The sequence below is a fragment of the Perissodus microlepis genome, chromosome 12, assembly GCF_051167445.1.
Source record: "Perissodus microlepis isolate ML-2025 ecotype Zambia chromosome 12, ASM5116744v1, whole genome shotgun sequence".
Lineage (NCBI taxonomy): Eukaryota > Metazoa > Chordata > Actinopteri > Cichliformes > Cichlidae > Perissodus > Perissodus microlepis.
Genome location: NC_140472.1, coordinates 15,122,680 through 15,142,448, shown reverse-complemented (window position 1 = coordinate 15,142,448; position 19,769 = coordinate 15,122,680). Strand labels below are relative to the sequence as shown.

The 19,769-nt window shown below is 43.3% G+C and overlaps 1 protein-coding gene across 6 annotated transcripts in view; it reads right to left on the bottom strand.

The window, feature by feature from the left end:
• The window catches only part of LOC146375995 (multiple C2 and transmembrane domain-containing protein 1-like), a 130,212-nt gene that overhangs the window by 13,053 nt on the left and 97,390 nt on the right, over positions 1-19,769 (bottom strand). For 3 of the 6 annotated variants that reach the window (XM_084945220.1, XM_084945221.1, XM_084945223.1), the window contains 2 exons: positions 11,368-11,424; positions 5,946-6,044 (listed from right to left, as the gene is read on the bottom strand). In XM_084945220.1, the coding sequence (XP_084801346.1) occupies positions 5,946-6,044; positions 11,368-11,424 (156 nt within the window). The remainder of the gene's footprint in view (positions 1-5,945; positions 6,045-11,367; positions 11,425-19,769) is intronic. The other 3 variants (XM_084945222.1, XM_084945226.1, XM_084945224.1) reach the window with 1 other exon arrangement.

Sequence of the window (19,769 nt, the reverse complement as noted above, 5' to 3'; positions counted from 1 at the left end):
GAAAAATGAACCATGGAGCAGTCAGGGAGACCACATGGCCTCCCCAGCAAAACCACACAAGACAAATAGATATAATTAGACAGCGTCTCTGGGTTATTTTTCTTCGCAAATATTTTACAAGACTCCCTTTCTTTCCTCCACCCGCTGTCCTCCTCTTCTAAGGCCTTTCCTCAAAGTCCATCTGTTTTTCATTGCTGAGTCAAACAAATCTCAGAACGCAGGGTCTATTGTGCTGGGCTTGGTGAGGCCGAGCCGAGCCAGGCTGGGCCGGGTCAGGACGTTTTATTTTCGGTCCTGGGCTCAGGGGAGAGTGTTTGAGGGCCACAGGAGTGGTGTGAGAGACCGGGCGGGGGTGGAGAGGATAAGTCAGAGGTCATTTGAGTATAAACCATTGCCACATGCCCTTCGGACTGCGGTCTGACTCCTATTTCCTGTCTTCAAACACGGCTTGGGGAGGTGGGAGGTAGCAATAACACCGAGGGCCACGGAGAACCTTGTTTTCCCAGCTTCCCTGCACACTGCGCACATATGGAGTCAGGCAACCTGTTCTTATAATGGAACCTAATATGCACACAAACACACACACCCTACAGCTATTAGATAAGGTTGATCTGCACACCTGGTCTTGCTGCGTGACTCTACAAACAATATCCCAACAGAGATTAGATGATAGGGGTCCTTGATTTCAAAAGGCGGTTTCTTTTTCTACTGAGCATGTTCGCACTACAGTGTCATGACTAATAGAGAAAGTACTCATATCAAAATAAAATCTGCGCTCCTCAAGAGCAGATCCATTACAAGTTTTTTAAATAAAAGACTTGTTTTTCATGCTTTGGGCACACGTAGTTTGCAAGAACCGTGTGTTTCAATTAGCTCACATGTGGTAAGTAATTAGAACATGGTTTTTCCACTCTTGCCCAGCTTCTTGTCTCACTCAGGAGGAGCGAGTGCTTTACAGGAGTCTTAGGGCCTGTATTTCCATCTGTGTCTTCCTGTTTCTGTCAGGGAGACTAAGTGGGTTTGTTTGGAGAAGTGAAGGCAAGGCTAGTAAAATCGACTCTGGCTAGGCCTCTCTCTGATTTAGCTTGGCCACAGATGCAAGCCATTTTAATGCTCAAAGCATGCTACAAATCCCAACACCTACAGCAACCCGGTCGTGATGGATGATGCCGCTTGGCTTGAATCAGCCAGGCAACATCATGAACTTGCCTAATGTGTTTAGCATCATTAGTTTTAAACACGCCAGCTTCATCTATACACAATCGATAGACAGACAGACAGATATTTTCACAGAAAAGTCAGCAGAATATTCTACTACTGTGCATTAGAAGCTCCATAAAGACAGTTGGTGAATGAGATGCTTCCTTGTGCAGAAGGAATTACTTGACATCAATTAACTATCATCAGGTTGGTAGCTGAAATATTTAGTGAGTTGGTGTCCTTTGTTGGGTGAGAGTTGCATGTTTTAATGGCATGGATGCCATTTAAAGAAAATAAATGCATCCCTATGTCCAAGGTTTGCATCATTGTTTGGATGTGTGAAGTGCGGTATGAAATCTCAGCCTTTATTGCCCAGCAGCCGAACAGCAATAAAGGCTCGTTAAAAGTGATGTGAGTTGTTTATATGTGTTAAGGAAGAATAACCCCTCAGTGATACCAGAGAGAGCCCAGGGACACTCTCACACACACACACAGTCAAAGAAACAGCCAAGTCAGGCTAACCACATTGCACTTGCTGGTAAATTGTGGTAAACAAATGTGGTAAACTCCTTGAAAACTAACTTAAATATTTAACAAAGGGAAGATGCACAAAGCCCGGGCGCACTCGACTGTTCCATTTCTCTCTCAGAAAGACACCACCATCACAGCAAAGTACATCTATATGCAAAAGTGCAAAGTGAGCAGTTGTAAACTTTACAAAGACAGTTTGTTCTTCACTGACCCAAGGCCTAGAGCTAAACAAGAGAGGGGTCACTGAGGACTTAGCCTATTAGGTTGGACTCAAATATCTGTCCTATATCTACTTGGTGGAAAAGAGAGAGCCATTGGAGACTATTTTAACCTCTGATCACACTGTTCTCCCTGCTGATTTACGCCATAAAAATGATAAACCTAACCGTTATAATGTAGCGGCATATATCCCATCAAACTGCAAAATGAATCTGAACCACAAGTGGCTGCAGCTCATTGCCGCTGTGCTAAAATTGCACCTGTTTTTCTTTGTTTTTCCTTTTTTTTTGCCCCTCTCACTCTGGCAGCACAGTAAAAATTGAAATGTCATATAAAATGTGACAGGATGCTAATATGTGGCTCCCAGAGGGCATCTGAAAGCGTTCTTGTTGATTTTGTAACTGCAGAGAGAGACGACATCCCTCCCATTTCCACCCCAGGAAAAAAAAAAACAACAAAAAAAAAAACCCACTGAAAAGTTGAACAACTTGAGGAATGCTAGAGGGTGACACGAATTCAATTTCCAAAGCCTGCGAAAGAACTAGCAATGACACGATAATAAATAGTGCATATGATTAGCATCTACTGTATATTTAAATTAGGTGTGTCGCTATCTACTGAACAAAAAAGAAAACAATGATTTTGTGTTCATAAAGATGTTATTTGGGCGTGCATTTTTTTTTTAATTAGTGGAAATAAAGAAAATGATTGATGAAAGTGCATGTCACTGGAAGGAGAGCAGGCCTTTATTGGTTCATTTGCATTCACCCATGGCATACTGTTCTCTCTAGTGGCGATGTGTCGAGCACTGTACATGAACCACAAGTCGAAACAGAGCACTATAGAGACAGCTTAAATGAAAAAGCAGGAAAACATAGAGAACATAGAAAAGAAAAGCTTCCAAAATTGTATTTTATATAAATATAAACTCCAATTTTCACTGCTGAATTTCTGTTAATCAGCACCTTCCCCTTGTTTCTTGTTTTTAAGATTAAATCTAACTGTTTGTGAGCTAAGCATTTTTTGTGGTTTATTTTTCCCATTTTCATGTGTTCATTAGAATTTTAAGAGTAATAAAAATATCAAATGAAGCATGGAACCCATTTTTCTTATGTTGGCCATTTAAATAGTTCAGCTGCTCTAAAGCTATTGTGTTACTGAGGTCTATTCCAAGTAATACCAACTCCACTGGGGACAAGATGAGTCACAGATTTTACCAATTGGGAGTTAAGAAAGGCCCCCTGGGGAATAAAAAAAGAAGAAAAAAAAGGACCCAGTGGCCTAGAATACCATCTCTTTTCTGTTAGGAAATGACAACAGGACAAGACAAAGACCCTGTGAATGGCCTCAGATACCACCCTGCAACCTGGCACCTCGCCAGCGCCACATGAAAGGGGCAGATGTTCGATTTTTTTTTTTTTTTTTTTTTTTTTTTAAAGCGGTGGGTACCATTTTAATAAATAATTTATCCCATATAACAGCTAATCCATGGGCAAATGGGTGAGGGGGGATACATTTTTTTCCATCTTGACCTCTCTTTCTCTCTTTTTTTAAACATAATACAGAAATATTTGTGTTACTGTGCTGTTGAGATGCACAGCATGTCCTGTAAAGATGAGAAGGGGCATCCTGAATCCTGCTCCTATAGGCCGGAGCAGAAGACTGTATATGTATTTTCCTGCGTTCACATGATGTGCTGCATTGCTCGTTTGAGAGAACCTGTGTGTGTCGAGGGTTGCTTCAACACAGTCAAAGACAAGCTCCAGTTAAGACTGTCAGTTGAAGGTGGCCCGCGCACGCACAATGCTCTCTAGCGCTAATTAGTCTCTTCACCCAGCCAAGTCCCATTGCGCGGATAAGTTTACACATACTGTATATAAAAGAGAGCGTTAGGGGGGAACGAGAGTAGCGAGTTTTTAAAGGAGGCGGCGCTAATATATTTTCAGTTTGACCTCTGCTTCCTGTCCTAAAGAGAGAGGTTTCTGGCATTATGAGTGTGAGTTTGTGTGCGTGTCTCTAATGTGTCTGGTTGGCAGGAGGTTGTTTGCCACTGATCATCTTTACCCATATCCCCGTGGGGCCTCTCATCACCTCCACCACACCAGCCACTCTATCAAGGCTCAAGGTCAGGTGCGCACACAAAAACATAAATGACTACTACCTCTCAACTTCTGCTCTTGATCACTTGATCACCTTCTCCTGGCCTCCCGCTGCATGCCACGCCCTGAACCGCCATCCTACCTCACCTCTGCTCCCCCTGCTCCCGCACTCTCCTTCCCCTGTCCTTCCCAGGAAGCAGCCTGGCGGAGTGTGATGAATGGGACGACATTAGTCTTGTCCTCTGTTGGCCTGGTTTAGCTGCTCCAGCCCATCTCCCCTCGTCCGTCAGTCTGTCAGTCTGTCTAAGTGCGTCTGTTTGTCTAAGTCTCTCTGTCCGGGTTGGCTTAAAACATACAGCATCCCACTGTACTGTCAAATGCCTAAAAGATGAGAGTACAAATCAGCTTTCATATTTTTAAAATCAGGGAAACATACAAAACTCAAAGACACGCGTGTCACATTTTTAACTACTCTCATTAATGACATCATATTTTAATCTTGCTGGGGTGAAATTACACGTCAATCTGTAAAAATCGGCTAACCTTGGCATGTTTTTAATTATACATTCATGTTCAGACACACAGGAGATAGAAAAAGCTGTAAAATCTACTGTCTTAAACTTTGTTTTGGAAAGGGGAAAAAAAACAACAGAACGAGAGTGCATTGCTATGAAGTGAAGGGATCACATCTTCAAAAAAGTAAATAAAATATGCATCCTCTCTGTGCTCATTACAGATTTATGACTCTTGTTAAAAGAAAAGGTGGCGGCTGCCTTCTTACATGTCTGACTTTCAAATTCAGACGACACTGCTGTCAAGTGTTGTGCTCCACATTCTGTCCAATGAGAGACCGAGAGGGCTGAGTGTGTGCCATCTCCAACATCCTATTCGGCGAGAGTCTCGATAAGAGTTACTTTGGGTGGATAAGAACACGCAAGAACTCCTCACCTACAGTGCAAGGAGCTGCTCGTTGTAATCCTTTGATGCATAGTTCATCAATCAAAAAGTTCAGTTGGTTCAGCCACTTGTGTGTATGCGATTCAGAACAATAACAGTTGGGGGGAGTAGTCATTGTTGCATTAGGCATAATGAGCATTGGGATTTTCTTCAGCAATACGTGACAATTTTGCAGTTCCTGTAGCAACTTTAAAGCAAAAGCGCTGAGAAAAACATTTAAATCACCGCACCAGCCACCGCACACCCATGCACACACACTCAGGGAACTGAAACTCACTCGAAAATTAGTTTGTTAGCTGTCTATTATCAGTGACTTAGGGGGTCATAAGGTGTGAAAGTAGTCCTTATGTGTGAGTGAATCCTAATTAGTACTTTCAAAGAAGCTTGAATCTAAAAGCTTACTTTTTGGCATGCCAAAAAAACCAAAAAAACTACACTAACCTAGAAGAACATTTTATTCCCTTGTGCTCCCTGTTTCTGTGCAAACTGTATCAAAAATAAATAAGCACAAAAGCACTCGAGTGACTCGCATGTCACCTTTTATTGCCCCAGAACCAAAAGCCCCACCAGCAAAACACACCGTCACACCTCAGTCTACACATTTCACCTCAATGTTTAACAAGTCTACAATGCCACAGGGAAGTCAAAGACAAAGACAGGGGCCGCTTTCCATGCTGGAGCTCAGTAGCTTCCCCCATTACCTTAAAAAGCAGGCACAGGCAGAACCCTTGCAGTGGGTTTGGATTTGGAGGGTCAAACGTGCAGTGTGTGTGTGGGTGTTAATCGAGACGCAGACATGGGGGACAGGTACTGTACACAAACCCTGACAGGACGGCACACAGAGGCCGCTGGACAGACGATGAGCTAAAAAAGGGAACTGGGAGACAGCAACAAACACCATCGGGAGTCGGTGCCAGAACCACACACAGATCAACTTACCACCATTGCTCGTATCCATTCAAAGTGCCAGGAAGCCAACATATCCTCAAGGATATGGTTTTTATCACGGCTGTCCTCCCAGGGGCCTGGTTTAGGGTCCTTGTGGATAGATTACAGTGAGATGTTCTCTTTACAACCCACAGAAATTAAAGTCAAAAGGTTTAGAAAATGTGGATGTTTTGCAGCTGTGGTCTTATACATTTCTATCACCCTGTGCAGGAAAGAAAACAGCAAAAGCACTGCAATCAAAACAGCTTTAGCCTTGCAATGCAGAAAAGATTCTTTTTTTCAGTGCTCATCTTTATTTAAACTTTGAAACAACAGCATTGGGTAGTAAAATTCAAACTAAATATGCATCTCCCTGAGTCCACTGGACTATTGCATATCTATCAGGATGAGCGCCCGTGTCCGCAATCTCTACAAAGACCGTGGTCACTGCACTGTAGCGCATAGGAATAGTGCCGAAAGCAAAGAAAAAAAAAACAAACCAACAAAAAAAAGACCCATGGTGCAAAAAATAACCAATTTTCATTTGAATCGGGCTAGAAAGACTGAGAATGAAGGAGTGATGATAGAAAGCGAAAGACAAAGCAAGAGATATGCATCTGGGGGGAATAGAGATAGTGAGAGATGATCCACCTGATGTATGTGTGTGACAAAGAGGGAAAACAAACAAACAATGCAGTGTGTTTTGCATAGACAGACAATACTCCTCTCTGCCTCTTTCACCCTCCTTTTTGTTTTCATTCCTGCCTCTATTAGCAAAACATGATTAAAATGCAGTTCCTACCAGCGTCTCTGCTGAACAACGGGGGAGAAAAAAAAAAAGACAGTGAGATGGGAAGAAAAATGAAGCGGAAAAGTCAAAAGCATCTTTTACAGCGTGACGCTTTTCATCCTTCACAGGCGGCAAGAAGAAAAGACAGACATTCAAACTTTATTCTCTTCCCTTCTCTCCTGCTCTGTCTCTTTCACCCATTCTCCTCAGCAGCTGAACCCCCCCGATACCTGCATCTCAAGCTCAATAGCCTCCCCAGAACAACATTTCAGTCACACTTTTTTCCCCTCTTCCAGAGCATTGATATAATTCCCAGTGCGCTCTTTAGTCCAATTACATTATGCCATGCCGTTATCTGAGTGATCGGCACAGTGCCGTGACTGGGACTAAGAGAGGAGTGCGGTGGCTTAGGGAGGTGCTACAGAAGCTCTATGTGCTATCTGGAGACAAGTCGTGGAAACAGCGCTGCATGTGCCCTATTTAACTTTTCATGGAGCGCTCGCTTAATAGTATTGAGTGGAGGAAAAGTTGTGGAGAGAAAGACGACAGTCAGCCACATTTGAAAAGAAACAGAGATTCTGGGTGTTAACATCAACAGCTGAAAGTGGCTGTGAGGCCTGCACTGGATATGTGTGCTGATACTAGCCATCCATCAGCAGTTATACGCTTGCAGGAGAAGAAGCGATGAACACATACACACACACACGGGCAGAATTGTGTGCGCGCATACATGTTCTGTATGTTGCATGAGTCATGCCTGCAGGGACAGCAGCAGAGGGTGAAATGGCTGTCTCAGCACTATAGATGAGTAGGATAAGGAGAAACTGTGTGGCAGTAGGAAGAAACGGGGGATTCTATATAGCTCATCAATAGCACCTTTAAAATCTACTACTGATGTGTCAGGTTGGATGTACACACATTACATGAGGATATCCTAAATACTAGGACTATATTAAGCCTCTGCCTCAATAGGTTAAAAAAAAAAACTAAATTATAGAATAGCCGGTGGGTTACTGTTTGACCCCCAAATCTGATGCCTTGAAGAACTGGGTCTATTAAAAAAAACGAAGACAAAACATTCACATTTTTTCAGGTCAGTGTTCAAACTAAGTAATAACGTCTGCTCTATATTTACTACGAGGAGAAAAACGAGTCGGAATAATCGAGAAACCAAAAAGATGATTTGGTACATGTGGTATGTCTGTGTACATTTGTGTGTATGTGAGCGAGATATTGATAGATAGGCATAGAGGGAGAAAGAGAGAGGGAGTGCACCGAGCAGTAAGCCCGTGAGCAGGACATGATTGCAGTGTGTATCTTATCTGTGTCAGGTCCTCCTGAGGCTAGTGGAGCCTAGCTGAGCGGAGCACAAGCGCTTCAGTGACCAGTCAACCGTGTGAGGGTAATCTCCTCACTCCTTCAGTCTGTCTCTCTCTCATTCACTCTCTCTTTCCATTTTTCCAGTAAGCCCCCCTCTGGGAGGCAGCTGAGCTGCACACACATCCACGTGAGACGTTCACACAAACACATTAACGCACACAAACACTCACACCCGTGCAGAGCCTAAAGGCTACTGGCTCATGCCAGCTCTGGACAGCGAGCCCACAGGTGAGTGGAGACATCACAAGCTACATTATACGCTTAAGCCCCTGCAGCCACATGCTTGTAAATACAGGAATGAGCAGCGTGTTTTTGCTATCTCACACTGCTCAAGCTGTATTTCAAGATGGTGAAAGGGGTCTACAAAGATACTGCAGGATGCAGTTTTAAAAGTGTAAGACAGATTTAAAAGAAAACCATGGATTTGCTTTGTGTAAAAGGCCACAGATAATTGAGGAAGTCATAGACACTTGGGCCCGGATACCTGTCCATATCATATATAGAGATTCATTTTGGCATTTCATAAAAGAAAATCAAAGACGTGATTTTATAATCAACAGCACAAGCTGAGTTAAAGGTTTTTCAATCATAAATTAGACTACAGGACTCTCAAATCGATGAAAAAATGTAGACCTTTTTATCCCTCAAACACTCATCCTTATATGTAGTATAAATAATAATAACCGTAACTGTTAAATCTAGATACGCAATTTCAATAAATGTGTCTCTTACGTTTATGTGTTACATGAGTAATGCACTTCGGGATAAAAAGAAAAAAATTCCATATTAAGGTGAGTGCACACACACACACAAACACACACACACACACACACCCACACACACACACAATGTGAAGGAAGGGAGAAGACAAAAAGAATTAGTTTATGTCTAACATTCTTTCACCCTTCGTGTGCTTGCCTGTTTGGCTTTAACAACTCAGCCGTCCCCATCAATTAGTCTAGATGCTGGACTTTCATTGAGATTAAGTGACTAATATCACTGCTTGCTCACAAGAAAGACACTTTTCACGTCTGCCCAACAATCTGTTAAGTCAAAACACATGTGGTAATCCAAGGCAAAAAGCCTGCAAGGGGTCCTCTATGCAATGAAAAACAGGTGCTCTAGTTTTTGGCCATGTAATACCCCATTTACCCTCTGGAGCAAAGGTTATCCAGCTAATAGCTGCCTTGTGGTGCACTGGGAAGAGCTGTGCACATGGCCCAAGTAAACATCTGGGACGGATTGTACATACTTGCAACATATGCTTCAAGTTCAATTAAAATGAGGCCTTGGCACATTTATTAATCTTTTTTTCCTCTCCCTTTGCTCTCTCTCTCTCTCTGTTGCTCTCTTTCTCTTCTTCCCACTCTCCCCTATAGGCCTGTGCCATTAAAGAGGCCTCCTTTGACCCGTCCTTCATACTTACTCATACAATCTGAAGCTGCAGCTCATATCCAATGTAAAAGACCTCATATCCAATGTGAAAGACAAATTTGCTAAGCCCTGAAAGTCCATTTGTTCTGCACTTAACCAGGTTGGAGGGAGAGCAAAGGGAAGAGAGTGTGTGTCACAGCAAAAGGGGGAAAAAAAACAGAAAAAAAAGTCAGGGAAGGGGATGATTGTGGAAAGGGGAAGAAGGAGAGTGGGAGGGGAGAGAGATGTAGGCGAAGAAAAAAGAAAAATGCCCCCCTTTCAACTTCCCTACAGCTCAAATGAAATGCTAACAGTTGAGGGGAGCAATAGATCAAAATGTATGAAGCCAGAGTTGGTAAATTGTAGCCTTTGTGGCAGCTGTGCTATCCAGCATCCCAGCCCTGTGTGAACACAGAGCAAGGCCTTCTTATTTGGAATAATCAGTTCGCCACCAAATCTGACGGAGGCCGCACAAACTGCTTCCGCACCTCATTTCAATATGAAAGTCCAAAATGTATTTTATATAATCTGCAGCTTTTCAAATACTTGTATTTTTTATTCCCCCACCCCACAGAGATGAGGTTAGAAATGCAATAAGGAGGACAGACACAGGAAAGGAGTGGGGGAAAAAAAGGTTCAAGGTTGCCTGGTGCATATCTTCAGTCAGTGCCCCCCTGTACATTTCAGCCTTGGAACGTCACAGCCAAGAAACTTTCCTTCTGCCTCTGCACTGTGGGAGAGGATGTAATGCTCACATATTGCTGTGTGCTCATCCCTCAACTGGCTGCCTGGCTGATTGATTGCTGACTTTCTAGTGGGATGACTATTTGACCAATGACACGATAAATGTTGCTTCTTTTTTAAAGTTTTTTTTCTTTAACCATTCCTTTTTGTTGTCTGTTGTAAAGTTGGCATTAGATAAGTAAATGTAGCCTACGAGTCCAACATCAGCTTTCTTGGAAATGTTTTTTTTTAAAAGATTACCAAACCAGACCATCCATATTGTCACATCACAATCTGGTGTGAGGCAGAAAAGTATCAAGCATCAAGTCAAATCATTTTCATTTTCACACTATAAAACCAAGTGCAAACTAAGCTAAAATGCCACTCTTGTTTCACACTGCTTGAAACCTCAACACACTAGAGTCTGAAGGAGAAAATTACTTTCATTTCAAACCTGACACACAAGAAAAGCAGACAACACAGTGGGTAGATTAAGCGCTGTGCTATTTCAATTACCATTCCCAGGTGGAGCACTGACAAGGTTCTGTATCCCATCCAGTGGCATTTGTTTCAGTAGCTGTTCCTACAGTGCAAACGAGCGGAGGCAGTAAAGCAGCCACCTGTTGTTACCTGATAGTGTCTGGACAAGCCCAGATGCTGTTTTACTGCGACATAAAGGAGCAGTGAATGGACCTAAATAGCTAACTAAGCACTTTATATGGGTGTATGTTCACAGGAAGAAAGACTGAAGCACAGTGTCTGTAAAGTTAGCACACTGTTGTACGAAGGGAAATTTAGGGATAATGCACCGAAGCGCGTCAAAAAGATCAAAAACAAAGCGAAACCCCGAGCAGAAAAGGTGAGGAATGTGTTATGTACACACCTAAAGAGAAAACTTTTGAAAAGGTTAAAAAGGTTGTACAATCTGTGAACATGTGTTTGTGCCTCAGGCAGTGAGAATATCTGAACAGGGGGAAGAGATGGGAGGGGAAGATGGAGTCATTTTGTTAGTCTGTTTGTGTTTCCGGTCTGTGAAGCAGTGTCAACCCCTCCTGAGGCAGTGTGTGTGTGAGTGTGCGAGTGTGTGTGTGTGTGTGTGAATGCATCTCTGACACGAGACATAATTACCTTGTCATCTTTGTCAAAATCCTCATCCTCATCCTCCAGCAGGTCCTCCACTGCTTCCTGACAGTTGCAACAGAGCAAAGAGAAAAACGAGAAGGAGAAATAAAATGTTTATGCAACAGCTATAGTGCAGATAAACATTAGATAACACAGGGTTAAAATCATCAGAGCATCCAAAGAGGCATATTAAAGCTGATTGGTTCTGCTTATGTCTGGCAAGAGTTTGTTAATGAGTATGGAAGACATGCAGAAAGCACAACTATTGGATTTGTGAGTGCTAATATGTCATAAGCTTCAGAATGGTTCTCAATTAGAATTTAATTTTAGAAACATTCTGTTGTTCAAATATGTTGACACTTCTGGAAATGCAAGCAAATGCTCTGGCTTTGAATTTCCACGGGCTGAGGATTAAAGTCTATTCAAGCAGTCAAACGGCATTGCACAAAAGCATGTAAGACTTATACTGTTCAAAGGGAGAAGACAGCAGAACTCCTCTTCTTCTGACCTCCTTAACCTCTGCATGAGTCTCTCACCTCCACCACTGCTTTATATACATTCAGCTCTCTATGCTTTTTTTTTCTTCCTCACCGAGTGTGACGCTTCGTAAGAGAAGAAAGAAGAAAAGCCTGAAGTGCAGAGACCAAGTCACAAAGAACAGCAACTATTTGCTTCAGTGGTCCACAACCGAGAAAACTGGAGCCGACCTGACTCTGAAGCCACAAGACATACTGTAGAACACAAAGAAAAATGGCATGATTTACGACGCTTGCTCACACTCGGTCTAAATTCACGACAGCAAACATAAAGGGTACTGGACAAAATAAGTAGCGCACATTTTAAACAATTATTTAAGACACACTGGAATCACATAGAGACCTCTATGTGTGAAAGCAAGGCAATAATCACACGTATATCCATAGAAGTTCATCCCTGAACACCTTGGTTCACACTTGGCTGTGTCTTGATACCACCAAAGTGAAAACCATTACAGCTGCATCTTATCCACCCTCTATCAATGACACATCACAGCTAGTCATATGACAAATCATATAGTTGCCCACGATTTACATAAACAAACAGCCGTATCATAAGCCCTACAGCTGTCAACCTCGGATTTGATCTGCTCTCATTGTTTGATAGCGTTACCAGCCCCTACCCCCTCGAAAACCTTCACCCATCCCCGACATTACCGCAACCCCCCCCCCCAGCAAATCCAGAACAGTGCAAACTAGTTTGGAGAAATCCAAAAATCATTACTTAACAAGACAATAGCTTTTGTCCTTTTTGTTTTTCATTGGAATACGGGGGGAAACTATGTGGCGGCTGACATAAGCCTCTTATGTAAATGCAGCTTCCCACACAAACAAAGACGAGTTCAGTCAGAACAGCGGAGTCGAGAGGGTACTGCGTGTGCGTGCGTGCGCGTCCCTGTTCTATCAATATAAGTGAATCGCTAGGGCAAAGTGCTGTGCATGTATGTGTGAAACTCCTCATTTTAACTGTCTGACTGTGTAACAACTGGCCATTCCCAGCTCAATGAAACTCTCCCATGTCTAGACAAATAAGCTCGACTGTTCACATTTGACGGTCTCTTTATTGACACTGAGCACATCCAGCGCTACACTATACAAATACCGAAGAGGGAATTCTCGTGCTCAGTCAAGGGAAAAGATGTAGATGAGATACTGTAAAAATGAAAGCCTTCTGGCATCTCTAAACAAATGAACTATAACTGTTTATAAAGACATCATGGTTCCCTCCAAATCCTTTCATCCATGCCAAAATAGAAATATAATGGAATCTTCCACACAGAGGCATTAGCAGGGCATGCCTGGCACATGCTCCAAACTTTAAACAAAGAAATGAGCATGAGCTAGGTGGAGAAGCATGACCTAGAGAGACAGAGAGAATGATAGAGTCATTTGTCTCCCTCTGCTCTCCGCTCTGCTCTCTCCCTTCTATTGCCGCTGGTTACAGAGAGAAGTCATGTTTCCTACAATGAGACACAGTGTAAAATTAATAAATAAAAAGACACGGAACATGTCATCTGCCCTGAAGATTGCCACGGCTAAATGCGTGCACTGAAGCTACTGTCTCAGTACGGGAGGATATAAATTACCTCAGTGCAGCCAATGAATTCCAAACATCCCTCTTTCGTTCTCTGCATCGCTCTACCTCTCCCTCTATTTGTCTCATTCTTTCCTCTTTCTAAGACCTGTTTGGTGTATGATATCATTTGTCTGCTTATCCCCCCCATTATCATGTTGTTTGAATTACTATCATTACAGCACGGCAGCATCAAAGCCTTGCTGTCGACAGGATCGCGCAGGGCTCACATTGCCTGCAGAGCTGCTCCAGTCAATTCAGTATCTACAGAGGTGGGGATTAACATATTCAGACCCATTCAAATGATACAGGGATGATGCAGGCTACTCTTACAGATTACATTGTGCCCCATAAATACATACATAGATGCGATAATATGAAAAACACGCAAAGAATGCAAGCGAGCACAATGACATTGAGAGTTCGAATGGCTTTGGATGTGTGAATGCATCTGTTTGGTCTTTGCCTAAACGCGAAGAGCTAATTTGCAAGAATTAATTTGCTGCTGCATTCCCTTTCCAACACATGCTCTGCATGCTCGACGCGCTTTATCTGAATTATTTTTTGCCTCTTTTACTGTATTTTGCATCAAGGCAAGAATACCAGCTGCAAATTAAAACAGCTGTGAGTTAAAACCAACAGTGCATCGTCTACTTAATCCGAAAACAAGTACACTACTGCTGTTTATGTGGAGGGATAAGTCATCTTTGAGGCCAAACCATATCACAAAAGTGGTGTATTATGTCCTTATTTTGGTGGCTAGAAAACTGTGGTGCCATCACTTTAACATAACTGGTAATTGATACATGATTGCTAAAAATATGGAACTTTAGCATCACAAGACCAAACTTTAGATTCTTGGTGCATATATGGTTGCCTGCGAAATGCACAGTTTAGGTGCCTGCGCTTAAAAACAAAACAAAACAAGAAAGAATTATTAGGAGCATTAAGATCTGATCTTTCTTGCTGGAGGGGACTATTTCTATTAGCTGTGCAGGTAAATATCTAAAAGTTTTTCAAGAACAGTTATGAGAAGCTTCTTACACAACATCAGCGGTGCAACAGCACCCCTAGTGTGTTTTCAAGGACAGAGAGCATATTCTCAGGGTCAGACGGATTATTACTGTGATCTTCTGCTTGCTGGATACACAGCTCTGTGGCATTATGCTGAATTTGATAGTCAATATGATCATAAGTTAAATCATAGGAGAAGATAAGACAATCATGAGTATGTTCACATAAAAGAAAAGGGCCAAATCAAGGATTTACCTAAGGTCACTGGAAAGACAGAAACATGGTAAATGTATACAAGACTAATCAGCTAAATATTTATATCGACTGAGGCACTGCGCACAGTATTTCAAATATTACTTCACAAGTCAATGATCCACCATCCTCCTGGTTTTGCAGGAATAAAAAAATGGACAGAAACTGTCTGAATCAATGAAACAAGCGCACACAAACACTCCACAGGGGAAAAGTAAAATTCTACTACTAAACTAGCAGCTACATCATTTTCACCTTTCCCCTGAAAACTGCCTCTCAACTCGGCCTTCTCTCTGCTGGCCGTACGGAGTTCCACTATTTCCTCTCCTCACCTTCCCAATGACAGCCGCGTGGGGAATTGACGCCGAGGCAGACATCGCCAGCGAACATGAAGATATACTTTTTCCGTCTTTTTTTCTCCCATTCCTCTATCCCTCCCTCCTTCCTCCTGCTGCTTTTCCTCTTTGATACGTGAGGGGGTTTTAACCTCTCCAGCTGCTGAGGTTTGGCTGAGTGGCTGGCTGGGGGATCTCAAGGCCCTGCTTGGTATGCACTGTCCATGAGTGCATGTGTATGTGTGCACATATTGCCTACACCACAGTTTCTGCAGACTGGGGGAAGAGCTTCGCGGCTGATAAGGCTGAGCCTGGCTGACCCACGCGGGCCCTTCACAAGCTGTCAGAGCCGTGGCCCTCAGAGGGGGGCCCTTCCATCTGCACTGCCCAAGCCAGGGCTCACCCAGCAGGGGGCTAGATAGGGGTGAGGCTGGGGTGCTACCGGAGCTGGTGGTGGGGGTGAGAAGGGCAGCTCCATATTCATGAAAGCAACACCAATTTTCATGAACGCTGGAAGATATTGAGTTTTTGGGCTTGTTTTGTGACATTTCGAACTCACCAGCTACTTCTTCCTTTCCTATTTAGCTACTGACAAATCACCAAGTGTTCAGCCAGAGATTAAGCAGCTCCACCAGCATTATTTGTCTTTCTCAGATCTAAAAAGTCTAGCTTTTCTCATTGTTCTTCATATTCAATTGTGCTAACGAGTTCTAGAGCAAGTAACATACTACATGTCTTGTATGGCAGAAACACATACATCTGTAGACTTAAGCTCAAGGTTTAAACCAAAAACACTAACAAACAGCTATGGGTGGGTATGCTATAAAGACAAAATAACAACAACAACACCAACAGGCACTGAGACAGACACCCTGAACTGCTGGTGTTGTTAGCAAAGAGCACAGACAGTTACAAAGGTTCAGTGTGATGAAGGGAGTTAGACAAATGGAGTGGGATGGGAGAGGGGGGTGGCAATATGATGAAAAGGATGGGAGGATTTTGCAGTGGCATCCCTGTTGCTCCCGATGCTCCCGTCCCGCTTCAAACTATGCCCGCTGCCTGTCTTTCTGCCTGCCAGCCTGCCATCCTATCTGCCAGTTTAGCAGAGACAGAGAGGCAGCGAGAGCAGCAGAGATGAGCACGGCGATGCCGGGGCGGCACGGGGGAAATCAGCGGGGCACAGGCGCTCCCAGTTAAAAGTGACATGACCTTTTGATTTTGTCACCTGTCACCAACTGCCATGTCTGACTCCACACTGAGGAGTGCCTGCCATCCACCGCTGCTTTCCTCTGCCTCCATCTCTCTGAATGCCTCCCTGTCTTTTTCTGTCTCCTGCTCCCACTCCATCTCCTTTTCTCATTCCCCTTGTCTTTCCAGAGTTACAGTTTTATGAGCAAAAAATGGTGTGACTTCCTGGAGGAGTTGAGGTATAATAGGCAGCGCATTCTCTTTTCCTTCCAGCTTTTCCTAATATTTACTTCTACTCCACCTGCGTTGCGCGTGGCTCTTAATGAGGGCAGATGTCAAGGCACAGTGTTGCGAGCAAAGTTGTTTTGAGATGCAAAATCAAGGAGAAAATAGAACAGATAGAAATCGCAATGAAGACTCGCTCTAAAAATGATACAGTGTTCAAATAACATGTGACAATTCTGACTGGAAATAAACCAGATTTTATTTACACTAACGAACAATACGCTGCTGTCACACACAGCAGAGAAAAGTAAATATTAAACTAGTATTAGTAGATCCTTGTGACCTCAATAACTAAGCTCTGTGAAAATGATTCAAATCACCATGTGGCGAGAGCGGACTTATCATAGTCAGCTATCGTGCCACAGGAGGCGTCTATGTAAGTGTGAAGTATCTTCAGGCCATTAAGGTCTTCTCTTCCATAATGGTTTGGTGGATCCATTGGGTGAATCAATGTAATGGTCTGAAGCATGGGATAAAGAGGATGGTGCTCCAGTGTGACGAGGCCTAATTGCCCGTCATCCTGTGGTAGAAAGAGACATCACCGTGTTCCATATGTATCCTCTCCGACAGCCAGCACTGAAATTAACACCTTCAAAACATCTGGTAAGGGCTTTTCTGGGCCAAGAGAACGGCAAGGAAAGATTTCTTTTGGGATGTGTTCCTGCTTGTTAATCTCGGTGCCCATCATCTATTCATGCAAGCAGGCACACGCAAGAATACGACTCGCTGCTATGACATGCGTGCACATGTATCTAGCAGCCATCTCTCTCATCCAGCAGAGCAGCCGGTCCTCTGCTTGACCAAAGCCCAGTGTGAGGACAGATATAACCTCCAAATTGTCCCAGGTATCCAAACAAGCGTGAGATGGAGAGGTCATCTCATTGAGATGCAAACGGAGAAGCAGAAAAATAGTATGAGTCTTTCTTAATAATACATTTGAATGCACAAATAAAAGGAGCATCATCCTCATATATTCAGCAAATATTCAAAAACATAAAAGGGTCCTCTTGTTTGCTCAGAGAGCAAGGGAGCACGTTACACCATGACATACAGGTCAGCCAACGGTGCTGGAGAGTCAGCATTCACGGGTCAGAGTGCTACATGATAAGAAAGGAGGTCGGGGACCTTACTGGTGCTGTGCCTCCTTTAATCGCTGTTCTTAAGGACGCTCTGACTGCTTAGCAGGTACCGGTCAAGGTTGGGGCTAGGCTAAGAAGCAGCTGATCCGGGATCTGTTTGCAAAGCAGCATGTAACCGCACAACAGTCAGTGACCCTGAGTGGTGAAATACAGCATGTAAAGAACACTGTGTTTGTTTATTCGCTATAGACAGGGATACGGGTTGTGGTTGTGGTGTAAAAGCGTCGAAGGGTAAGCACGCTGAACCCGTCAGATGAAGCAAGGCCAGTTCATTAGGAAGTCTGTACTCAAGTGTGGGCTTTTTTTTTTTCCTGTTTTCTCTCATTCTCTCTCACCATCTCTGTTTCTCTCTCTCAACCTTCAGAGTGAGTTCAGCAGAGATTCCTTTGGCATTACCCTTACCCCAGACTGCTGGAAAACCGCAGCGCTCCGGATGCTGACCCTTGCTCAGCTCAGCACAATGCTTTAATTTGGTGTGTTGTTTAAAGTAATTAGAAAGCCTTTCCCCCTGTTTACTTTTCTATTCTTTTCAGTGTCTCTGCCAAGTGCAAGAGGGAAACAGTGAGTCGTCCATGACTTCAGCTTGATAAAGATTCGGAAGAGGAATCCACGAGACCCCCTCACCCTCCTCCTCACCCCCACCCCCTGCACCGGGGGAAAACTGTCTGAAAACAAACAGGGACAGGACTCGAGGGATACTTGTGTCTAAATGTGCGTATTCGAGTGTATGTGTGCGTTTGTCTACGTGTACAGCACTTCAGCAAAATAACAAACGCTTCTATCGTACCTTACTTTTGCTTTTAGTCTTATTTGAGACGAGATATTAATATCAGGAGTGGACGAGGCACACAGCTGATAATGAAGCAAGGAGAGACAGTCCTGCGCGTGCACTAACCCGAAGGCAGTGAGACAGCAACAGAGACACAAGCGGGGCAGTGATCGCCAGAGAATTTACTTTGTGTCACCTGTGCACAGCTGCCAGAGCAGCAAGAAAGAGGCATTAATAGAGCCAATCTTTGACAATTTCAACTTTCATCAGATGCATCACTGCAAAGACTCACTCGCACAGCAGATTCAAACACACACAGACGACTTTTATCTGTATCTGCACACACAGATTAACGCGTCTACACTCGTGTTCATACCATGCAAACACACACCTGGAATGAATTGTGTAAATGTATATGAGTGTACACTGCAGTCCTAGGAATAAAGGGAATATACTAATTGACATCAGACATACACACACAATATTTAGTATCCATGCATTACGGATGCACCTGCATACAAACCTAGAGCACATTTACCTTAGTGCTATCCCACGATCTTTTAGTGCGCCTCTAACTATCTCACCACCAGCCTCCTCAAAAACTCCTTAAGCCAGCGCCATCATCGACACTCCTACCCACACATATCAAGACTGTCAAACTGTAAGAGTTACACTACACACTCAGTTAAAGCTATTGCCAAATGCTGCTCATATTAGACAGTAAAGACATTTAACTGAAGAAGGTCAGATACCAAAGTTAAAGGCGGTGCTCTCGTGTCTTAAAACACCCCGTTCTTGATGATCCTGATGATCCTTTGAATTCAACCAAACACTCTCCAGTCTCAACGACACTCTGAAGACAGTGATATTAAAGCAAGCTTCAGAGGCAAAACCGCTCCCTGGTCTGGTCTAACCCTTGGCATATAAATCCAGTAGAGTAGTTACATGACAAGCCTCAAGACATTAAACTCAAATGAAAATGGTTCTTAGTTGGTGGGAAATATTTTAAGGCGCCCTGCTTTCATCCCAACAAGCCCAGCTGAAGTCAGTCAAATTATGTGTTTTGCATTTATGCTGTAAATACAGAAGATCACGATCAAGTGTGGAAATGCTACTTTGAAAATGAAGCAAATAGATCCTAAATTGTATCTGCTGGACAGGTTTCTTGACCAGGTAAATCTCCAAAAGGAGATTTTTGGATAGGATATAATAACAACAATAATAAAATACTAAGACAGCACCAGATGTTAAAACACTGAGTTTTAACATCTGACATTTTTTGTCTTTGCTCGTAATACCTTTAAGTAGAACTGGGCA